The sequence below is a fragment of the Hippocampus comes genome, unplaced genomic scaffold, assembly GCF_001891065.2.
Source record: "Hippocampus comes isolate QL1 unplaced genomic scaffold, H_comes_QL1_v1.1 scaffold205, whole genome shotgun sequence".
NCBI classification, from domain to species: domain Eukaryota; kingdom Metazoa; phylum Chordata; class Actinopteri; order Syngnathiformes; family Syngnathidae; genus Hippocampus; species Hippocampus comes.
Window position 1 is genome coordinate 789,071 of NW_017804874.1, and position 21,117 is coordinate 810,187.

Sequence of the window (21,117 nt, forward strand, 5' to 3'; positions counted from 1 at the left end):
CGAGTGGCTTTCAATGTTATTTAAAATAACATTGAAAGCCACTCAACTAAGTGGAAATAATATGACGTAACGAATACAGAGAATAATTTTGTTTACATATTTATGAAAATAAAATAACAAATTATAAAATAACCTTAAAATACATAAAAGTAAATTTACTTTTCTGAGAATGTTTAGGCCAGCAGAGAAGGCCTTGCTGGCCCTGAGGGCCCGCCACTGATATATATATTACACTAGTGTGTGTACAAAATGTTTTTTCCTTTAAAAATGTAGTATGTGCGGCTTATAATCAGGTGCGCTCTATAGTTCGGAAATTACGGTGTATATGTATTTGTTCTTATCCGTTGCAACCATAAATGTTGAGTACGCTAATACAAATATTTAAGAATATGCCTGTTACAAGGCTTAAAGCTCTCTTTTTCTCACACACACACACACACACACACACACACACACCAACGCAAACAATAAATTTGTTACCGTGTATTAACTTTAGATTGCTGCTAGTTAAGTTAAATGGCCGTTAACATGGCAGAGTATACACCCATATTTGGATATTCCTTCATTTAATTTATACAAGTACGATTGTCACTTGGGCTTCTGCCTTGTGAGCGCAGTTTGACAGACAGGCACAGAGTTGAAGTACTTCCCTTAGCATGGGGTACCAGTCAGGCTGTTCTGTTTCTGTACTACCGGTACCGGTTTGCTCCTCTTTGCAGGCAGTAATATGGAGTCATTTCCAGCGCGGGTTAGACTCCACCCAGGGTGCTGATTTTGTTCATAACTTTTGTGGACAAAATTTCTTGGTGCAGTCAAGGCATCAGCATCTCAGCAATTTTGATGACGTGGTTCTGTTGACTTGAAGAAGATGTGATTTTCAACTCTCACTTGTGGGCAGTTAGCAGCCAAATGTGAAGCGGTTGCAATGAGCATAAGCATCAAGACTAAGACCACGGTACGGAGTCAGAAAAGGGCGGAGTGCTCTCTCCAGGTCAAGAATGAGATCCTGCCCCAGGTGGAAGAATTTAAACATCTTGGAGAGTTGTTCAAGAGTGAGGGAAGAACACAATGATGAATGAGTCAAAAGTCAGATTCGTGGATTTGAATTTTCAATAAAATTGCAATTTGATCCAATGCGATGTGCTAATCACCGATGCCACGATTTGACATTGGGAGTGGAGCGGAGGAGTTCAGAGCAGGCAAAGACATCAAGGCTGTATTATTTGCTGCAGTTTTCTGTGAGTTTTCTATTTCACAAGAGCTTGAGGCGAGTATCTTTTTCACCTTGTGAGGTTAAAAAAAAAGAAATCAGCATGTGTGTTTATTTTGTGCTAGTCCGGCTGCCGTCGTATATTGGAAAGTGTAGCACCCTTGGTGATGAATAGAAAGTTTCTACTGATGGGCTTGTCATTTCTGAACCACCACGGGTGTCTGATATGTGCTGCCCATGGAAAATCAAATTGCTGACTTTGACTCATATGTCTCAGACGTTTGAGCACACACACGGACATGACAGTGTGCGCAACTTGCGCGTTGACAAATCCTCTAGTCAAATGTTCCGAAAATGGCAGCACGGTGCAAAGTTGCCAGCGGTCACCAATTAAGATGTTGCGGCATTCCATTTCATGAATGAAACTTTAGACAGACAAAATGATACTCCTCCTCATTTAATTGATCTGCCGCCCCTTGTAATGCCTGTTGGCGCGTTTTTGTTTTTGAAAATGTTCCGTCAGAAGCAAGTACTGAGATATCCGACACATTAACATGTGTGATGTTGTTGACTGAAGATCGATAAGCTTTGTTTTGAATCGATGTCTTTTATTTATTGATCGATCTAGATCAGGGGTCCCCAACCGCCGGTCCGCGGACCGGTACCGGTCCGCAGGGCATTTGGTACCGGGCCGCGCAGAAAGAACTTGCCTTATTTCCGTTTTATTTATTTCGGAATACGAAATGTGTTTTATTTTGAAAAATTACCGGATTCTCTGTTACATCCGTCTGTGTCACGCTTGACTCACGTCAAGTCACACTTCTCGGTCACGTGACCGACGACGCTCATAAACAAAACGCTGAAGCCCGCAAAATGAGTAAAAAAGCTGCTTGGAGATCGCAAATGACGGCGGCCTTAAAAGTACGTTCGAAACAACTGGATCAAAGTTATGGCTGAATACTCTGAGATCGCCACAATAGCACTGTTGCTATTTCCGACATCCTACCTGTGTGAGGTGGGGAGTTTATGCAGCAACAGCGACTAAAACAAAATTACGAAGTAGACTGGACATAAACCACACACTTGAGGTGTCATTGTCTCCTATTACCCCGAGATGGGACTGTCTGATTGCAGAAAATCAAGCTCGGGGCTGTGGTGAGTCGTCATTTTCATGCACTTTGAAGAGCGATAAGAGTGTTGCGACCAGATTAGATGCTCCTTGTGTTTATTATTATATTTCGAAAACACCACAGTTTTCATGCAGCTCATACCATATTATTTTGTTGTATTAATTCCGCCACACCTTAAATGCCGGTCCCTGAAAATATTGTCTGACTTAAACCGGTCCATGGGGCAAAAAAGGTTGGGGACCCCTGATCTAGATGATACGTTCAATTTTTAAAATGTGCAGTCCATCTTTCCACACGATATCATGTTTCATGAAACACGAAGTTGGATATGTAAAAGTGGGAAAGCCACAGATTTGCTTGCATTATTGGTGTAATCCGCATTTAAATTTGTGTGATTTCTTACATATTTACATTGTAGTTTGTACTTATGTTGACGCCACACTTGTGTGGCAGATTTGTTGTCATGATGAATGCTTGCAAGGCCACACATCAAAGTATTTAGTAGGTTGACACCTAAATTTCATATTAATGCTTAATTTGCCTCTACTTTGTATCCGATATGACATAAAAGATCTAGTAGTTTGTTGATAAATAACCAAGTGCTTGTTTGTTGAAAAATAAATCAGAAGAGGACCTTGAAAAAAATAACATCTTGAATTGCAATTTTGAGGAAAATGCCGCTATTACATTATTTTCTAAAATCGCTCAGCCCCATTTGACTGTGTGGTGTGAAAAATCAGTTTGGCAGCCATAAATAAGCATCCAGAGGGCTACGTGTCACCTGCAGTAGCCTATTGGAGACGAAATAGACACTGTACCTCTCAGTACACTCATGTTCACCCCATGAGCAATTTAGTTTTCAATTAACGTACCGTTTTTTTGGAGTAAGGCTGACTATCGTATATATGAATGCGTGAATTATGCAAAAACACCCACAAGAAGATCATGCATAACTCTATTTTCGACTGAAAACCTCAGAACTGTATGGCAGATTCGCTAACCACTCATCCACTGTCCTGAAACAAACCCAAAGACAGCACAGAATTTTTGCTTTGTACACTGTCAACCCGTTCAAGATTATCTCTGCATGCATGTGTCCAAATCTGTCCCTCTGTTTGAACTAAATAAAACACTTCCGCTTCAAAAACAAACACAAGAAGGAAGAGTTTCCAGTTAGACACCAGCGAAACATTCTAAAACCAGTGTTGAATGATTCTCTAAAAGTCAAAACCCAGATTTTGTCAACGCTGAAAAGACACATTACACCATGTTGTCAGCTGAATTATTATTCGTACAGTATGTATTTTTTTAAATTTTCTTTCGCCCATTTTCTTTATTGGCCACAGTACTTAGACATACTGCTTGGTGAGGAACTGTGTGTTGAAGTTTGAAAGGATTAGATTCGAAAGATTTTACGCCGTCGTGAGCCCTGGCTAATTTTGTACTTTGACCAAGATTTTCTCTGCTTAGTTGTATCTGTTTTTTTTTTTTTCTATTCCCACCTCCATCCGCCCAAAGACAGAACAATCATTGAAACTCCGACTTGTATCTTCTAAGGACAAGCGATGTAAAAAATGGATGAAGGGATGGATTATAGTTGTCATGTGGAACCACTATGCGCCATACGGAGTGATGTTATGGTTGCCGAAAACCCCTTTTTCCCCTGACGCGATATCTACTCAAACGGTCGGAGCTGGACTTGTTATTGGCACGATTCCACTTTCCCATTCAGATACGACAAAGTACAATTTCTCGTACCTGAACAGCTCGGGTTCCAAGTGGTCTGTACCGACGGTATAAGTAGGTGACTTAACCACTGGTTGCTCATTGGTCAAAGTGATTTGTCATTACTGAGTTTTCACAAATCAAGCACGAACATTCGAGATTAGCCAGAATAAACGCACATGTTCACATTATCTTACTTACTCGTATCCTCACATACAAGTCATCACTTTTCTGTCGCCCTTGAAATTTTGTTGAGACTGAAATGTAATATTCTAATCTGATATAAATACAGAAAAAAAGATGTCGCGAGGTCAGAAGTTCAAGCAGTTAACGCAGAGTTCCTTATATAACTGTACCTGAGCTATTTTATAAATTTGTATACCAAGCAGCTTATTTTAGTGCTTTCGGACCCATGAAGACTGCGTCGCCTTATTATCCTGACGTGTTGCTGCTCAACAGAGCATCTAGCCAGGCGACATCAGTAGGCAGGAAAGTCGAAAGTCTAAGAACTGGTTTATTGAAAGACAAGGTGCCAAAAACGTGATCACAGGTGAGTCGACCGAAATATTTAAATATCAAATTTTTTGTGGTTTAGTATTACTTTTTTTCTGTACAGATTTCCTGCAGTGATTATAGTCAACACGGGCTTGGTTTCATTTCTTAGAATAAAATTGTGAGCTATCAACGTGACAATTGCACGTGTTCGTTTCAAATACAAAGTTCCCTTTTTTTATTGGTACTTCTTAGCGCTTCCCTCTGCGTTTGCGTTTAATGCATGTTTACACAGAGCAGTTTTCCCACGACTGGCGCAGTATGCTTTTGTAGTGAAATAGTGAAGAAAAGAACAGTTCTTTTGCCGTACTGAATGTAAGACTCAGTTCATAAAAAATACTTTAAAAAAAGTTTCATTCACCTTTGTCACTTCGTTAATGACTCAGGCTGAAAGTTCACACTCACTCTTTAATAAGTTGTCTTACCGAGACGGTAGGACACATCTGCAGTAATGGAAAAAAATATTGTTTTCTTCAATTTGTTATTCATCTTAATACCTTATACCATTAAAAATGTGTCTGACTGACAAAAGAAAACATGGAATGCCTAAATGGACTGTTTTTGGCAGTACAGTGGACCCCTAACAAAATGAATTGTGAATGTTTATCAGTGTTTTTCGAAGAAATTGTTGGGTTGAAAAGTAGGGGTCCACTGTACAATGTCAGAGCTACTGATTTTTGAATCTAAGTGATTTTGGTCATTATTAGGAAAACCCTGGAAAGTGGCTAAATATCAGCACTTAAAAAAATTAAAATCTTATGAACTGTTTTATTGTCATCTTTAAATTCTCTATAAACAAATGTCTTTTGTTTTGCCAGGCATGTAAAATGAATAAAATATTGAAGAAAAAAGGGTGGTCTACTATTTTTTCCATGGTCATTTTAAAGAGACATAACTTTACTTAACCTTATTTTGAATGGCATACATTCATCAAAATAACTGCATAGTCAACACTTGTCCTACATCTTATATGTTGCGGAGTTTACCAAATATTGTACACTCGGAAAGGAAGGGAGAGAAACCACCATACAAAAAATAAGATCAAAGCTGTCATATTTACTGTATCGACCATGCAGTTGTGGCACATGGATTGTTTCTAGTTATCTCTGACTTCCTCTGAGGCTATGAAGGTGCGGAAAATTGGTTGTGTGATTAATTTAGATGAATGGTTTACTCTGATGTCCTACACACACTCATTTATCCTAACCTAACCTCTAATTGCTTTACGTGTAGTCCGTTAAGATAATTGGGACACATGCCCCAATGGCGACGGGGCGTGTGTGTTTACTTTTATGTGACTTGACTCAACAGCGGTTGTTAGACTGGAGAAACAAATGCAAATGAAAGTATATCTGCATCCGGTAGAAGCGGTTAAAATCACTCAGGGCAGAATCTTTCCCGTGTGACAAGTCATACTTTGGCATCGAACTCATCCCTCACGGCCGAATCATTAGGTGTGGTCTTTCACTGAGTGATGTCGTCATTTTGCAGCGGATGAATCACAAGTCATGTTCATTAAAGTCCGTCCACCAACTGCATGCTGGCTTCATTGGTTATTTGCTGAAGATTCAGTGAGCGACAAACCAGGCGGTTCCACTTCCAACCGACATGCCTTGGTCTCAGGGGGCTCAAATGAACTGAAAAAGGAAGAAACCTGTTCAAATGTTATTTCAATATCAACAATAAACTAACAGGAAACAACCTCCATGGTGAGGGTAGTAAACAAATGGAATGTTTCGTTTTGCAAAGACCAGATGAACATGCGTTGTGCATTTGTAATGAACTTACTAACTCATCAGTGGGGTCATATCCAAACTGTATCTTCCGTAATTGTAGCAAAATGAAACCGACACCTCGATAAGGGCGCCAAGTTACATCAACAATGCGTGCCTTGAGGTTCAGCTGCCGAATTGGTCGAGCAAGCGATCACAAATGCAGTACAGACCTGTTACTTAACAGGGCTACTTGACCCTGGAAGGGATTGCATACCAGAACTCCTATATAGGTCTGTACACAGCGATACTGTGGTTGTCCTGTCAAGTTCCTAGAACTGAAGGTGGCCATGAGGAGAGAGAGCTTCTTTGGCAACAAGCTAATTTTCATTGGAGACAACATATATCACCACAGGAGGACCGAGAGCTTGTGAGACAGAAGTAGAGTGAGAGTGAGAGACAGAGTCAGCCTAAAAGCATGTGGCCGTGAAAGAGGAGAGGAGTGCTCTCAAGGCTGCTGCTTTGGCAGATGGCAGTGAGCCAAGTCAAGGGACTTGGCTGTAAGTATTTCCTCTTTGACCTGACGACAGCAAAGGCAAAGTCACAAGTAGTGTAACTACTGGTATTTCGGTGCCTCACCTAAAAGTACAAAAAAAGAAACACAGAGCTTTGACTTCACCTCTTATCTCTCCTCTACATCTGTATTTACAGGAGGATCCAATTATTTATTTAAACTTTATTTAACCAAGGTAGTCCCGTAGAAGTCACCGATCCCTTTTCCAAGGGAGACCTAATTAACAATAGCAACAATAGAGTTTCGAAATAAAGCACACTCGTATATAATGCCCTTGACACCTGAATTTATTTCCACTAATTAAGAAAAATGTGGGGTGTGGTTTTGCTTTTAAGTAGATGCTAAATTAAGTTGAGAATATTAATTTCAGTGTATCACATAAATAAATATAAATTTTGGTATGATGCAAATTAGTGACAACAGGTGTTCATGTTGAAACAAAAATTAAGGTTTCACATCGATGATTTCTGATTCTTCAACTGGCTCTTACCTCTACTTTCCACTGCAAAATTACCTGTTGCGTTACGTACCTACAGATCTGTCACACATGCACATTATATATCGTGCTGTGAAATAGTATTGCCCCGTATCTGATTTCTGTGTTCTTTGCATATTTATCACATACAAAGGTTTCAGTTCATCAAATCAATTTTAATACCACAAATAGACTGCTCACGCAAATACAAAATGCAGTTTCTAAATGCCAATTTATTTAGCCACCAAAAAATCCAAAACTACCTGTCCGTATGTGAAAAAGTAACTGCCCTTCCCTCTTGTTAAATCACAAAGTCAGTTTTGAGAAAGCTGAGTTCAATTGCACAGGCAACACTCAAGCGCCATATTTGTTGAATCAAGAAATCCCATTCATAGAATCTGTTAGACAAAGTGACGTAGGCTACAAGATCTCAAGAAACAAACTCATCATGCCATGATCTGAAGAAGAAATTACAAAAAAAATCTATTTAAATCTATCAGTCTGGAAAAGGTTGTACAAAGCCATTTTCAATATTCTGAACTGGATAAAACAGTGGCATACATTCACAACAACACAGGAGTGGTTGACCAGCTAAAATTACTCAGAGTACGACAACAATTCATCCCGGAGGTTGCAAAAGAACCTAAAACAAAACCCAAAAAACTCCAGACCTCGCTGGCCTCAGTTCAGGTCAGTGTTCACAACTCTACCACAAGAAAGACACTTGCCAAAAATGGCATCCATTGGGAGTTTTCCCCAGGTGAAAACTACTGCTGTCCAAAAAGAACACAAAGGCTCGTCTCATATTTGCCAAAAGACAACTTGATGATCCACTTTGGAAAAACATTCTTTGGACTGATGAGTCCAAAATTGTTTCCCCCAAAAAATGGATGAGTCATTCAGTAGCGTTGTTAAGCAATGGTGGGGGATCCTGCACTGTACATTTTGTTCACAAGCGTCATCGCGGTGGCACCACGATTTGTTGTAATGAAGGCATTATCACGATTTTGTGGGAAAAATCTGGTCGTTATAATGACGTTTATGTGATAAAGCAAAATCGGCAAATGGAAAATCAATTACGTGAAATCGGGACTTTGAAATGTGACTGTTACAAGGGTGAAAATGTGAAGATGTTCGTGTGTGTGCGTGTTTGTAACACACGTGTTTTTGCACACCACAACATCAGTGTGGCTGGTGACTCTCAAGTTCCACTTGTCATTTTTTTTAGCTTTAGCTTTATTTGTTTCTCACGCTGGTTGCACTCTAGATTGTAGTGTGAAATCCCAACATTTGTGCTGCCAAAGCGGCATATTAAACGTTATGCGGCAGCAAGCCATAATATTTAATAGAAATGTCAGAGTAACTGCTCCGGGTACAAATGACCAACACAAAAACAGAGTAGGGTTGGGCATTATTGAAATTTGAATGATTCCGGTTGCCACTCCGTTTCCAAACAATGCTGGATTTCGATTAATTTTGGAGTGTCCAAACAATGGCCATCCATTTTTAGCGGCTTGCAGCACAAACTAAAATAACATTTAAAACTGCTCGTGTCATTTGCCTGCCTTGGACTGGGGTCCTTCCCTTTCTACACCGAGTGGCAACACAGCAGAACAGAAGAAGTTTGTTGTCATCTCTCACTTCCTTGTTTTCAACCAATCAGTCATCATTCAACCGGGGCACGAGCCACAGCAAAATCTTGAAAAATGATTGTTTTGTTTTATTACCTACCTGCTTTTCTTTTTCGACAATATTGTGTATAATTTTTGGATGAACTCTTCTGAACTTGTCTACAAAGATATACTGTAACGATTACATTTTCACTTAATTTGACGAGGAATTTCTCACAGGGCTATTTATTAAATTTATTTTTTTTACCAGTATTATTTATGAACTTGAATTCATAAGCAGTGTTTGAAGGATCACTTAGAAAATGTATGTTTATATACAGTAGTTACTCGTGATCTGTTAAAAAATGTTGTTAGTAATTTAACCTTAGTACCACATTATTAAAGTAATGTAACTTGATTTTTTTTAATTACTGGATAACTCCAATACCAAATATGGCAATGAAGACTAAAAATACACAAATCACTATTTATTGGGACTTTTTGGTCCAATGACTATTGAATAATATACATGGTTTTGAAGCACCCAAATTGTAAATCTCAGACGGACAGGCAGATAGATGAATTGGACGCCATGTGAAACAACTGCTTATTTGCACGAGGTAAGCCGTTGTCAAGCCATCCCTGCAGGCAGCACCATACAGATACTTTATTCAAACCGTCTGGAAAAGTAGATTTGATTGCTTCATAAAGTTGTTGTTACAACTAGTGACATCTTTTCACACACACACACACACACACACACACACACACACACACACACACACACACACGCACACACGCACACACAGCATAATGATATGACGTGTGATGATACGTGACGTGTAACTCCTAAAAATAATGGTGTTACATTAATTCAAGTATCCCATACCCGAGTTGGGAGCAGGTGCTTTTTTTTTTTTTTTTTACCGTTGTCATAAAGATCTGATATTCAGGGGTCTAAAAACACAAACTCAATGGCCTCATCAGTGTCAAACAATGTCATGAAAAGTCATGAAGTTACACAGAGGCACTTGATCAACATATAGTAGATGTGCCTGGGTTGTGTCATCTGCTGTTTACTATGGCATGTTGACAGTACATTGTGATCATTTCAGCACTGGACTGTGTTTACGGAGGTCTCAGAGGTGTTCATCCTTGTTCCGGCACTACTGGGTCTCAAAGGCAACCTGGAGATGACGCTGGCCTCCAGGCTTTCCACAGCAGTAAGTCATGTTTGCCTCTTGGCTTTCTTATCCAGTTGAATTACCCACTTTGTGTTGATTCTGTGGCTATTCAGTGTTGGGTTTTTTTGTTTTTGCTGTCAAGAGTTGCCCCGTTCCATCTCGTGGCAATCCTGAAACTGTGACAGTCATCAAGGCAAATTGTTAACGGGGGTCACAGGTCATATTGACATAGGAGCCTGCAGTTTCAGATCCAACTGATAGCAACATTCCTCTCACCTTCTTTCTTACCGGAATGTTTCAACCCAACCTGCTCTACCATTCATATGGGTTGTTGTTGTTTGGCATACGTCAAATGTGCACTTCCTCTACACGCACACACCTGACAGACAAGAATGACTGACATGGTCAAAAAGCCATGCATAAAGATACTACCTTATTGCCATGTTTGGAATGTCTTGTGTGATGAAACTCAGTCTGCTGGGGTCGATACACTGAATATGGTATTTTCATCTGCTGGCTTGTTTCTGAGCGCTTCCAAAATGATTTTAAAACAACAATTTTCCACAACTACCGCTATTATACGCATACACCCTCCTAGGGATACGCAGTTCCAACGCCAATGCAATTATTTACAATGAATGATATATTATGTCCCTATTATTTATTTATTTTATTTTTTTAGCATAACTTTTGTCTGTATCCACTTGTTTATTGGGCACCAGGGTAGAGCTGGCTGATTATGGAAATAACAATAATCATGATTATTTTTGATTATTGAGATTGAAATCACGATGAATAAAATCATTATTCATTGACTTCAAAACTAGTGTTTATTCAACAACGAAAACTCATTTACTCAAAACTTTGATGATAGTTTCATGACCATTAATCCCTGCACATTGAACATGCTATTCTTGAACACTATTCAGTAAAATAAATAGGGATGTTCAATACCACTTTAAACCAATACCTTTGGTACTTTTGATGGGTAAAATGTCATTAAAGACAATGACAAAAAAATGGGAACAAAGACATTTCTTTCTGAAAGCAGATGATGAGCCACTGATGTGTCAAGCTGCTGTATTGGGCAGCCACAAACGATTATTTTGCGAGTCGACGAATCACCAACAGTAGTCACGATTAGTTGACTAAGATGCACCTAAAAGCATTCAATTTTCCCAAAAGCCAACAGTGCGCCCTATGATCCGATTAGCTTTAGACATGGTATTAGTTACAGTCTCTTTCTAGTCCCCAATGAGTTCTTTCCCTGTCAGTAGCTCCATCTAGTGGATGCATATTGCAGAGCGCAGCCACTATTGTAGGTTCTATTCCATGTGCCTTATAATGCAGTGCTCCTTACATATGAGAACAGTTTTAAAATAGGCAAGTCATTGAAGATGCGCCTTATAATCTGAAGCGCCTTATAGTGCAGAAAAATACGGTAATCAGATCATCGGTAAATCGCAACGTACTGCACCAGTATGCAACTGCTCTTATATAACCATGTTATTTTACAGCTTGAATTCCTTAACACAAGAGCTAACAGAGCAGTAATTTTGACGTCTTTCAAACTTTGATGTGTTCATACTCTGCGTATATAGATTGACGATGCTCCTTATGTCAGATGAGCTAAATCTATCGGAAAGTCTCTTGGCGGCCTGATACTCGTGACAAAACATCATAAATAAATTGTGTCACAGCAGAGTTCATAGTGTGGACGAAAAGTAGCGCCTTATAGGCCAGAAAGTATGGTAGCTATTACTGTGGTGTAATCTGAAAAGTACAATTCCTCTAACACAACTTATGTCTTGCCTTTATTTATCTTATTTTCTGCAGATAAAATATACCTTATCCTAAGTGCAAAGTCTCAACTGAGTTCAACTTGGACATTCAATTAGTGAAAAAAAAGTGAGAATTTGACTAGGTTCCAAACAACACCAAGTTATAAATGAGACAAAACAGCAAGGCAACCACTCCCACACTCGGTAGGTCAAGCCACACTGCTGGGCTTTCAAGCACCACAACAGTGTTCTCTATTTCACTTGAGCCACCACGCCTGACAGCATAGATTCCTGCGAGGTGTCTTCAAGATGGCTCGCTCCTGAAACGTAGCATGGTCTTAAGGCTACAGGACAAAAAACAGGAATGTCGCTCACTGATGACAGATAAGATGTCATCAATGCCACAGAGCGGGCAATAGCAATGTGCTTCTTTGGCAAGTCCTTCCACTGTCAGCCATCTTTGGGCGCACTTTCTCAAGGAAAGACATTTCTTTCTGAAAGCAGATGATGAGCCACTGATGTGTCAAGCTGCTGTATTGGGCAGCCACAAACGATTATTTTGCGAGTCGACGAATCACCAACAGTAGTCACGATTAGTTGACTAAGATGCACCTAAAAGCATTCAATTTTCCCAAAAGCCAACAGTGCGCCCTATGATCCGATTAGCTTTAGACATGGTATTAGTTACAGTCTCTTTCTAGTCCCCAATGAGTTCTTTCCCTGTCAGTAGCTCCATCTAGTGGATGCATATTGCAGAGCGCAGCCACTATTGTAGGTTCTATTCCATGTGCCTTATAATGCAGTGCTCCTTACATATGAGAACAGTTTTAAAATAGGCAAGTCATTGAAGATGCGCCTTATAATCTGAAGCGCCTTATAGTGCAGAAAAATACGGTAATCAGATCATCGGTAAATCGCAACGTACTGCACCAGTATGCAACTGCTCTTATATAACCATGTTATTTTACAGCTTGAATTCCTTAACACAAGAGCTAACAGAGCAGTAATTTTGACGTCTTTCAAACTTTGATGTGTTCATACTCTGCGTATATAGATTGACGATGCTCCTTATGTCAGATGAGCTAAATCTATCGGAAAGTCTCTTGGCGGCCTGATACTCGTGACAAAACATCATAAATAAATTGTGTCACAGCAGAGTTCATAGTGTGGACGAAAAGTAGCGCCTTATAGGCCAGAAAGTATGGTAGCTATTACTGTGGTGTAATCTGAAAAGTACAATTCCTCTAACACAACTTATGTCTTGCCTTTATTTATCTTATTTTCTGCAGATAAAATATACCTTATCCTAAGTGCAAAGTCTCAACTGAGTTCAACTTGGACATTCAATTAGTGAAAAAAAAGTGAGAATTTGACTAGGTTCCAAACAACACCAAGTTATAAATGAGACAAAACAGCAAGGCAACCACTCCCACACTCGGTAGGTCAAGCCACACTGCTGGGCTTTCAAGCACCACAACAGTGTTCTCTATTTCACTTGAGCCACCACGCCTGACAGCATAGATTCCTGCGAGGTGTCTTCAAGATGGCTCGCTCCTGAAACGTAGCATGGTCTTAAGGCTACAGGACAAAAAACAGGAATGTCGCTCACTGATGACAGATAAGATGTCATCAATGCCACAGAGCGGGCAATAGCAATGTGCTTCTTTGGCAAGTCCTTCCACTGTCAGCCATCTTTGGGCGCACTTTCTCAAGGAGCAAAGAAGTCGAGTCCCCGCCCCTCTCACATGTGTAAGTTTTTGGGACACTGGAAATCAATCAATAGCTTTCAGGATGGTCTTGGTACCAACCAGTTGTCCTTGTTTCTGAAATAATGTGATTCGCTGGTCTGTGTGGATCTCCGCCTGGGAGAGGAATCTTTTGTCCCTGAAAAACAGTTGCCTGAAAATGGAAAATCATAATGCATAAAAAGCCCCTATTCCACAAAGGGATGAACAATTGCAAAGATTAAAAAAAATAATAAAAAAAACTGCACAATCACGTCAGTTTGTCAGGTTTCGTTCAACTTTGCAAACATTTGCCGATCCTTTGTCAGATGTTCACCAACTTTCATTCATTCATTTTTGGAACCGCTTATCCTTAAAAGGGTCGTAGATGTGCTGGAGCCTGTCCCAGCTGCCTTAGTGCGAGTTGCCTAATGATTTTTTTGAATTTAATATGCAATTCTTCCACATATCCATGGTAGACGAATGTAAAAACAAATGACTATTTCACCGATTGTAAATTATTTCAAGTCTTTGAGCTGGTAGCACAAAAAAAGATTGTCCATGTTACATGCTGAGGGGTCATTGACCTTTCAGCATTGTACACCACATCCTTAAAGACACGAGAGAATTAGGCCAGAATTGCAGCTAAGCGGACCAATCCTCACATTCTTTCCACTCGTGTCTGGGGAAACAAGTGACAATGCTGATTAGCTCCGGCTCTAACTGACCAGGCTCAAATGACTCCCACCTCACAAGTAAGCCATTCCAACAAAATGAGCTTACAAGTTATGAAATCGTGAATGTGACAGTCTTCACATGCTGAGTCAGCCAAATATGTTAATCCACTAAGCAAACTAAAACAAATGAAACATGAATATGTACAAGGTAATGTAATGCATATTCACAGCTGTTGTTTACAGTCAAACATAATCAGCTTCCTTCAGCAAAACAAAAAATAAACAGGACAGAAAACCAGACCTACGTGACATTGAGTGCCTGAAATCTACTTAGCCCTTGCTTTTGTCCTAAACCTGTTGCCATTGCCCAAAGGTTTAAGCATAAAATGATCTGCCTTCAATCCCTACAAATTGGTCCAGAATGTTGGTGCTTGTCTTGAGACATTATTGTTAGCTCTTTATTGGTTGGCCCCGGCCTGACTATGTTTCTTTCCATGTCACTGCTAATCAAGAGATTAAAACTACACTAAATTTACTCAATGTGCCCATCATGCTTTAAAAACATCATGTAACCCTCCGTGGAGGTCAGCTGAATGATTTCCTTCTTTCCTTGCTTGTTTTCTGATCTTGTTACTATATATATATCGAGACTGATATTGCACTTAAAGGCCTTTCTATTATTCCCATGAAACGTTTGTATTTTTTTAACCTTAATTTTCACTCTATTTTCAAGCCATCTGCAAATTGGCTCGCATTTGGTGCTGAAAAATATTTCATTGTGTGAGTCCAAAATATTATTCACACTCAAGTGAATCCATGAGTCGGAAAACAAGATAACAGTACAAAAATCAATGTTCTGTCTGTGTCTTTATATTTAGAGTTTATTGGAAGTCCACAGTATAACCTCAGTGTTCTATGCCGATATTTGCTGTTTTGTTATCAGTTCCACAGAAACGTTCTTATCAACGTGCATGGCTATTTGAACAGCCATATGAATGTTGAATCAGGAGGGCTGCATCCACACGCATGTTTACATGGCCATGATAGTCTTGTGTGCTCTAATATTAAAGCTCAACTGACATAGTGTTCTTCACACAGACGGACATTGGCATGGATCGGAGAAATTGTGAATTTCTATGAGGTAGTTATGTAACACATGGTGGTTGTATACTTTCTTTGTAAAATGGTTAAAAATGAATACGTTTGGATATGTTCAAGATTTCTTGCTCTCAAATCCTGTAAACTGTGTGATTTGGAATCAGCAGCATTGCGCTGCATTGTTTCTAACGCATAACACAAGGCCCGTTGCTTTCAAGCTGCTCCTCATAAAAGGAGCTAGCAGACATTTTTCCCTTTTCTACTCCTGTCTATTGCCATAGCGGTGCGATGGTTAGTGCTGTCACAACACAGCAGGAAGGTTTTGGGTTCAAACCTGCCCGCTGGGGCCTTTCAGAGTGGAGTTTACATGTTCTCGATGTGCCTGCATGGGTTCTCTCTTTCTCCCACAGACCAAAAACATGCAAGTTTTTACAGGTTGGTTATACTCTAGAATAACTGTATGTAAAAATGTGCCTTTTTATGTCCATTTTGCCCAATGACAAATGTGCAGAATAACTTATCTGGGTGGTTGATGGGTGTTTTGAATTTTGAATTATCTACTTTTGTCAAATGCTCAGTTGCTTTTGTAGCCCTGTCTGTAGTGTGGTGGGGCACATAGGGACAACAAAGAAAACATTCAACCATTCATACTCCCGTTCAGTACTATTGACAATAAAGTCTACGATGACACTGTGACAAAATAGGCTCGGAATCAGAATCATCGTTATTGGCCACGTATGTAGAACACACAAGGAATTTCTCTCCGGTAGTACACGCTGCACTAGCATCATCATAAACAAGACATGACAAATAAGTATGGAAGACATTCCATAATGTAAGTGTACCATTGTGCGGTGGTACCACCCAATGACAACTGTGAGACAATGTGCAAAGTATCAAGCAGGGCTAAAGTGATCAGTGGTAGAATACAATACTATAACAGTTGTACAGTTGATGCAGAAAATCATTGAACCATTTTAAAGTGACCAGTAGCAGTATTTGTAGTATGGCAAGTGTGCAATTATGCAGATGTCCTTGAGCGCTTTAAAGTTTCTGGTGCTGTGGAATATAGATCAGTGACAGGGGTTCAAGTGAGTACAGAGCTGGAGCTATAATGATTATAGCGGTAATGCTGTTCCACAGGGTTGTGCAAAATTGCAAAGAGCCACAATACAGATAGATTTGGATTACTATTTAGGGAGTTAATGGCTAGAAGGAAGAAGCTGTTTAAGTGTGTGCTGGATTTAGTGTGCATGGATCGGTATCGCTTGCCTGAGGGGAGTAGCTGGAAAAGGTGGTGGGCAGGGTGCGGGGGGTCCAGTAGGATTTTCCGTGCCCTTGGATTAACCACAACTACAATTCCGCTGTGCTAGCGCCTCTTCAATGCTGAGCTCGTCTTAATGTACCCCGAAACAATATTCAACCTTTAATTTAAAAATACTAAGGGAATGTGTGGAATAATCCGACTCGAGTTCATTCGTGAAATCAGTTTGTTTCAATTGGTGGCATAGACGTCCAGATCTAGTGAGAACCTGTCGTGGTGTGCGCATGTGTGCTGGGTTAGTGACCTCACTTGGTGTAGACTGCACTGTCTCTCTCTCTCTGGAGTGGTGGCACTTGCGGATTGAAAACGTTTCCCTTCGCACTGAGAAGGGCAGGTTGGGCAATCACCGTCAGTTGAGGAGTTTGTCCCACTTGGAGAGGGAGTCTATTCCGACGCAGTTCAGCAAATGAGTACATTTTAAATGTTTCTGAAATTTTATTTTATTTTATTACCTTTTTGAAGTCTTTGAGTATTTGAAACCGGCTCCCAGAGTGTATTGATCTCAAAGACTGTCCTCACATTTTTTGTTGTTACATGAAACGAGGACTTGGTGGTCCCAGTTCTCACGTGACAGTGTGCAAACACTGGCAACATTTATAACACTAAAGGGGGATTGTTGTGTTGGATGTTCATCACCTTGGCAGTGATTTAGGCTTTCGTTCTGAAGCTGAAATTCTAGCTCGCCATCAGTCCACACAAACGCACTTTTCTTGGTCGCTTTGCATTCACCGCCATTGTTGTGAGCATGTTTACATCGCTTACGCTTCTTAATCGCGTCGTTCCAATGCCTTTTCAGGCCTGGCATATGAACTACAAGGTTTTAGCATCTGTGTGGTCAAATGCATTTCTTGAAACTGTCCAGTGTTTACGGGAAACAAGAAATTAGATAAGCTCTGTTTCTGTGCAAACGTGGTCGAACAGAGACTCAAACCACAGAAACCATCAACCAAGTTGTTGTACAGCATTAGTCTCCTTTCTTTGTCCTTTTATTTTATTCACAGAATGTGAAAAAAATGGAAGGAAGCAATATTTTGTTGTTTGCTGGATTAGACCAAAACCAAACGATCAGAGCAGTCCAGAGAGAGTGAGAGTGAGAGTGAGAGAGATGGATGGAGGTCAGGACAAACTTGTGCTTGGTGACCCACTAAGCGCACCAAATGCAGCAGATTTACCTGTGATGAAAAGCCATGGCTGCGCGTCGCACTTGGGCTTTCAACAGTGGACCACTGTGACCACTGATCACAATCCGTTGATGTTTGAGAGCATCGTTTGTGTGTGTTTGTGTTGTTGTGTGTGTGTGTGTGGGGGTGTGTGTGTGTGTGCGTGCGTGTGTGTGTGTGGTGAAAGAGAGGAGATGAGATAAGTGGAGTCAGCCTGTGTGGGAATCAGAGATCAGAGCATCTTTGTCTGGAAAACTGATCTCCTATTGTTCTGACGGGGCCAAGAGGCAACAACGTGCACAAACACATTCATCTGCAAGTGATAACCAACTTGCTATGTTGTGCTTTGTCTTTCAGGCTAATATTGGTCTAATGGACACAACCAAGGACATGTGGAACATGATCATGGGGAACTTGGCTCTCATCCAGGTATAGAAAACATCAATAGGTATACACTTCAATAAAGTAACGTTATCATTAGTTTCAAAATGCAAAAATAAATGTATTTGGTGTTTTGCTGGTTTCACTGCATCTCTTGATCAACCTAAGGTTTTTACTAATACCGTGGACCCTTGCGGACGGGCCGACCTGCGAACACCAAAAAGCTGCGTATAATTGACACCCAATGAAATCCAATGGAAAAAAAAAAAACAAACGAAAATTCATTCATTCATTGATTCATTTTCCGAACCATTTTATCCTAACTAGGGTCGCGGCGGGTGCTGGAGCCTATCCCAGCTGTCTTCGGGCAGTAGGCGGGGGACACCCTGAATAGGTTGCCAGCCAATCGCAGGGCACACAGAGACGAACAACCATTCACGCCCACACTCACACCTAGGGACAATTTAGAGTGTTCAATCAGCCTGCCATGCATGTTTTTGGAATGCGGGAGGAAACCGGAGTACCCGGAGAAAACCCACACAGGCCCGGGGAGAACATGCAAACTGCACACAATTTTCTGAAAATACGCAAAACTTTCGCTCGAGATGATTTTTGATGTTTCCGTGCATTTGTTCAGGTCCAGGCCACAGTCGTAGGGTTCCTGGCCTCCATTGCTGCTGTGATCTTCGGTTGGATTCCAGAGGGCCACTTTAGGCTGGGCCACGCAGTGTTGCTTTGTGCCTCCAGTGTAGCGACTGCCTTTATTGCCTCGCTGCTATTAGGTACATATCATTTCCACCACATGTGATGCCGGGGATATTGAATTTGGATTAACCATCATTCAGAAATATACGCTAATCTCCAAAAACATGGGAACAGTGAGGCATTTTTTCCCCTCATTAGATGAGATTTCATATCATTAGATGAATATGAGACAAGAGATCAACATTTCAGCTCTCATTTCGAGAACTTAGAAGATATCATCTAGTGTCTGAACAGAACTCATTTTCATTTGAGCAAAAGTATTTCACCATATGAGTGACACGTTTGTTTTGATGCTCAGGTGAGTCTTATTACATGATTATCCAAACAATAAATGCCAATGAACACTCCCATTCATTAAAAGTGGCTTTTACGTGCCGCTAACCGGTAAAAAAGGAGCAAACACGCAAGCCCCTTAAAATTCCAACCTTCGACCTGATCGGGGGGGGGGGGGGGGGGGTGAACGGGTAAACTCAAATCTACCATCGCTGCAGCTGTGCGCGCGCACCTCGGCTCCACCAAACGCCAGAACCGCGACTGGATCACTGCAAACACACTGGCCCTTGCAGAGTGATCCAGGCTTGCGCGAGTAACGGGAGCAGCCAACTTCCGCCAACTATGGCGACTTAGCAGTCGGGCAGATCGAAACGTCTATTGGCGCTATTTTGCCGAAGAAACTGAGAGGGCCGCCGCTGCGGGGGATACCCGCAGGTTTTATCCGCTGGTAAAGAAGGCGAGCCGGAAATCCACCGGAGTCGGCGAAACGATCTGCGCAGAGAACGGTTCCGTGATAACCGCCTTAGAGGAACAACTGCAATGTTGTACATTTGAATTTGAAGCCCTACACAATCACCCACCACCACTATTAGCGCCTGTGCTTCCTGCAACTGACGAGGAGTATGACTGCAGCTCGTACCCGCCTACGGTTGACGAAATTCGAGGGGTCCTGCGTCACCTCTGGAATAATAAAGCCCCAGGTGAAGACGGCATCACGTCGGAAGTATACAAAAGCGACGTTGACGTCTTCGCAGCATGGCTTCATCGTGTCAACAACGCCGTGTGGACGTCCGAGACCATCCCGGATGACTGGAGCGAAGCAGTGTTACTACCCCTTTTCAAGAAGGGAGACAAGAAGCTGTGCACCAACTACAGAGGCATTAGCCTTCTCGATGTGGCTGAAAAAGCATTCGTATTCCTTCTGCTGAAACGCTTCCAGATGGCGCGTGACCCCCGGACTCGCCCTACTCAGGGCGACTTTCGCCCCGGAAGGGGATGTGTAGACCAGATCTTCAGTTCTGTGTTGCACCCTGGAGCAACGATGGGCCTACCAACAACCAACAGTCGTGTGCCTCATCGACTTTGCAGCGGCATTTGATTCAGTCGACCGGGGTGCTTTGTGAAGGATCACGCAGGCTGACGGGATCACTGTGAAACTCCTTCGGCTCATCCAGGGGTACTACCGGTCAACCCGAGTCCGAGTGCGGGCATACGGCAACAAATCAGAAGCCTTCGAGGTGCGGTCGGGTGTCCTACAAGGCTGCGCGCTCTCGCCAACTTTGTTCAACTACACCATCGACCACATTCTCAACACTGCTCTCCATGGCTTTGAGGGTGTGAGAGTCGGCCGAGATGTTGCAGTGTCGGACCTGGCGTACGCGGATGATATCGCTCTACTTGGAAACACGTTTGAGGAAGTTGAAAACGCGCTGACGAAAATCCATCGAACGGCCCTGACCGTTGGAATGTGCATCAACACCTCGAAGACCAAGATCATGTCCTCTTTCACCAACCCAGCTGACCAGTGGTCGTCGTTGCTGGAGGCCATGGCCTTGGAAAACTCCTCTGTGGTTCCGTCGGGGCAAGGAGAAGCGGAAGTCAATCACCGCATCGTGGCCACCAGATCCGCCTTCGTGCGACTACAACGCCATCTGTGGGGTGGGCGCGAGATCTCTGCAGTGACGAAGGGGCGCCTCTACCAAGCGATCATGCGGACCATCCTCCTTCATGGCTGTGGGACATGGCCTTTGAGAGTGGCCGA

General features: G+C 41.6%; 1 protein-coding gene across 2 annotated transcripts in view; it reads left to right on the top strand.

The window, feature by feature from the left end:
• slc41a1 (solute carrier family 41 member 1) overlaps window positions 1-21,117 on the top strand; it is a 51,798-nt gene that overhangs the window by 10,891 nt on the left and 19,790 nt on the right. For both annotated transcript variants that reach the window (XM_019879516.1, XM_019879508.1), the window contains exons 4-6: window positions 10,104-10,211; window positions 18,294-18,365; window positions 18,955-19,099. In XM_019879516.1, coding sequence (XP_019735075.1) covers window positions 10,104-10,211; window positions 18,294-18,365; window positions 18,955-19,099 — 325 coding nt within the window. The remainder of the gene's footprint in view (window positions 1-10,103; window positions 10,212-18,293; window positions 18,366-18,954; window positions 19,100-21,117) is intronic.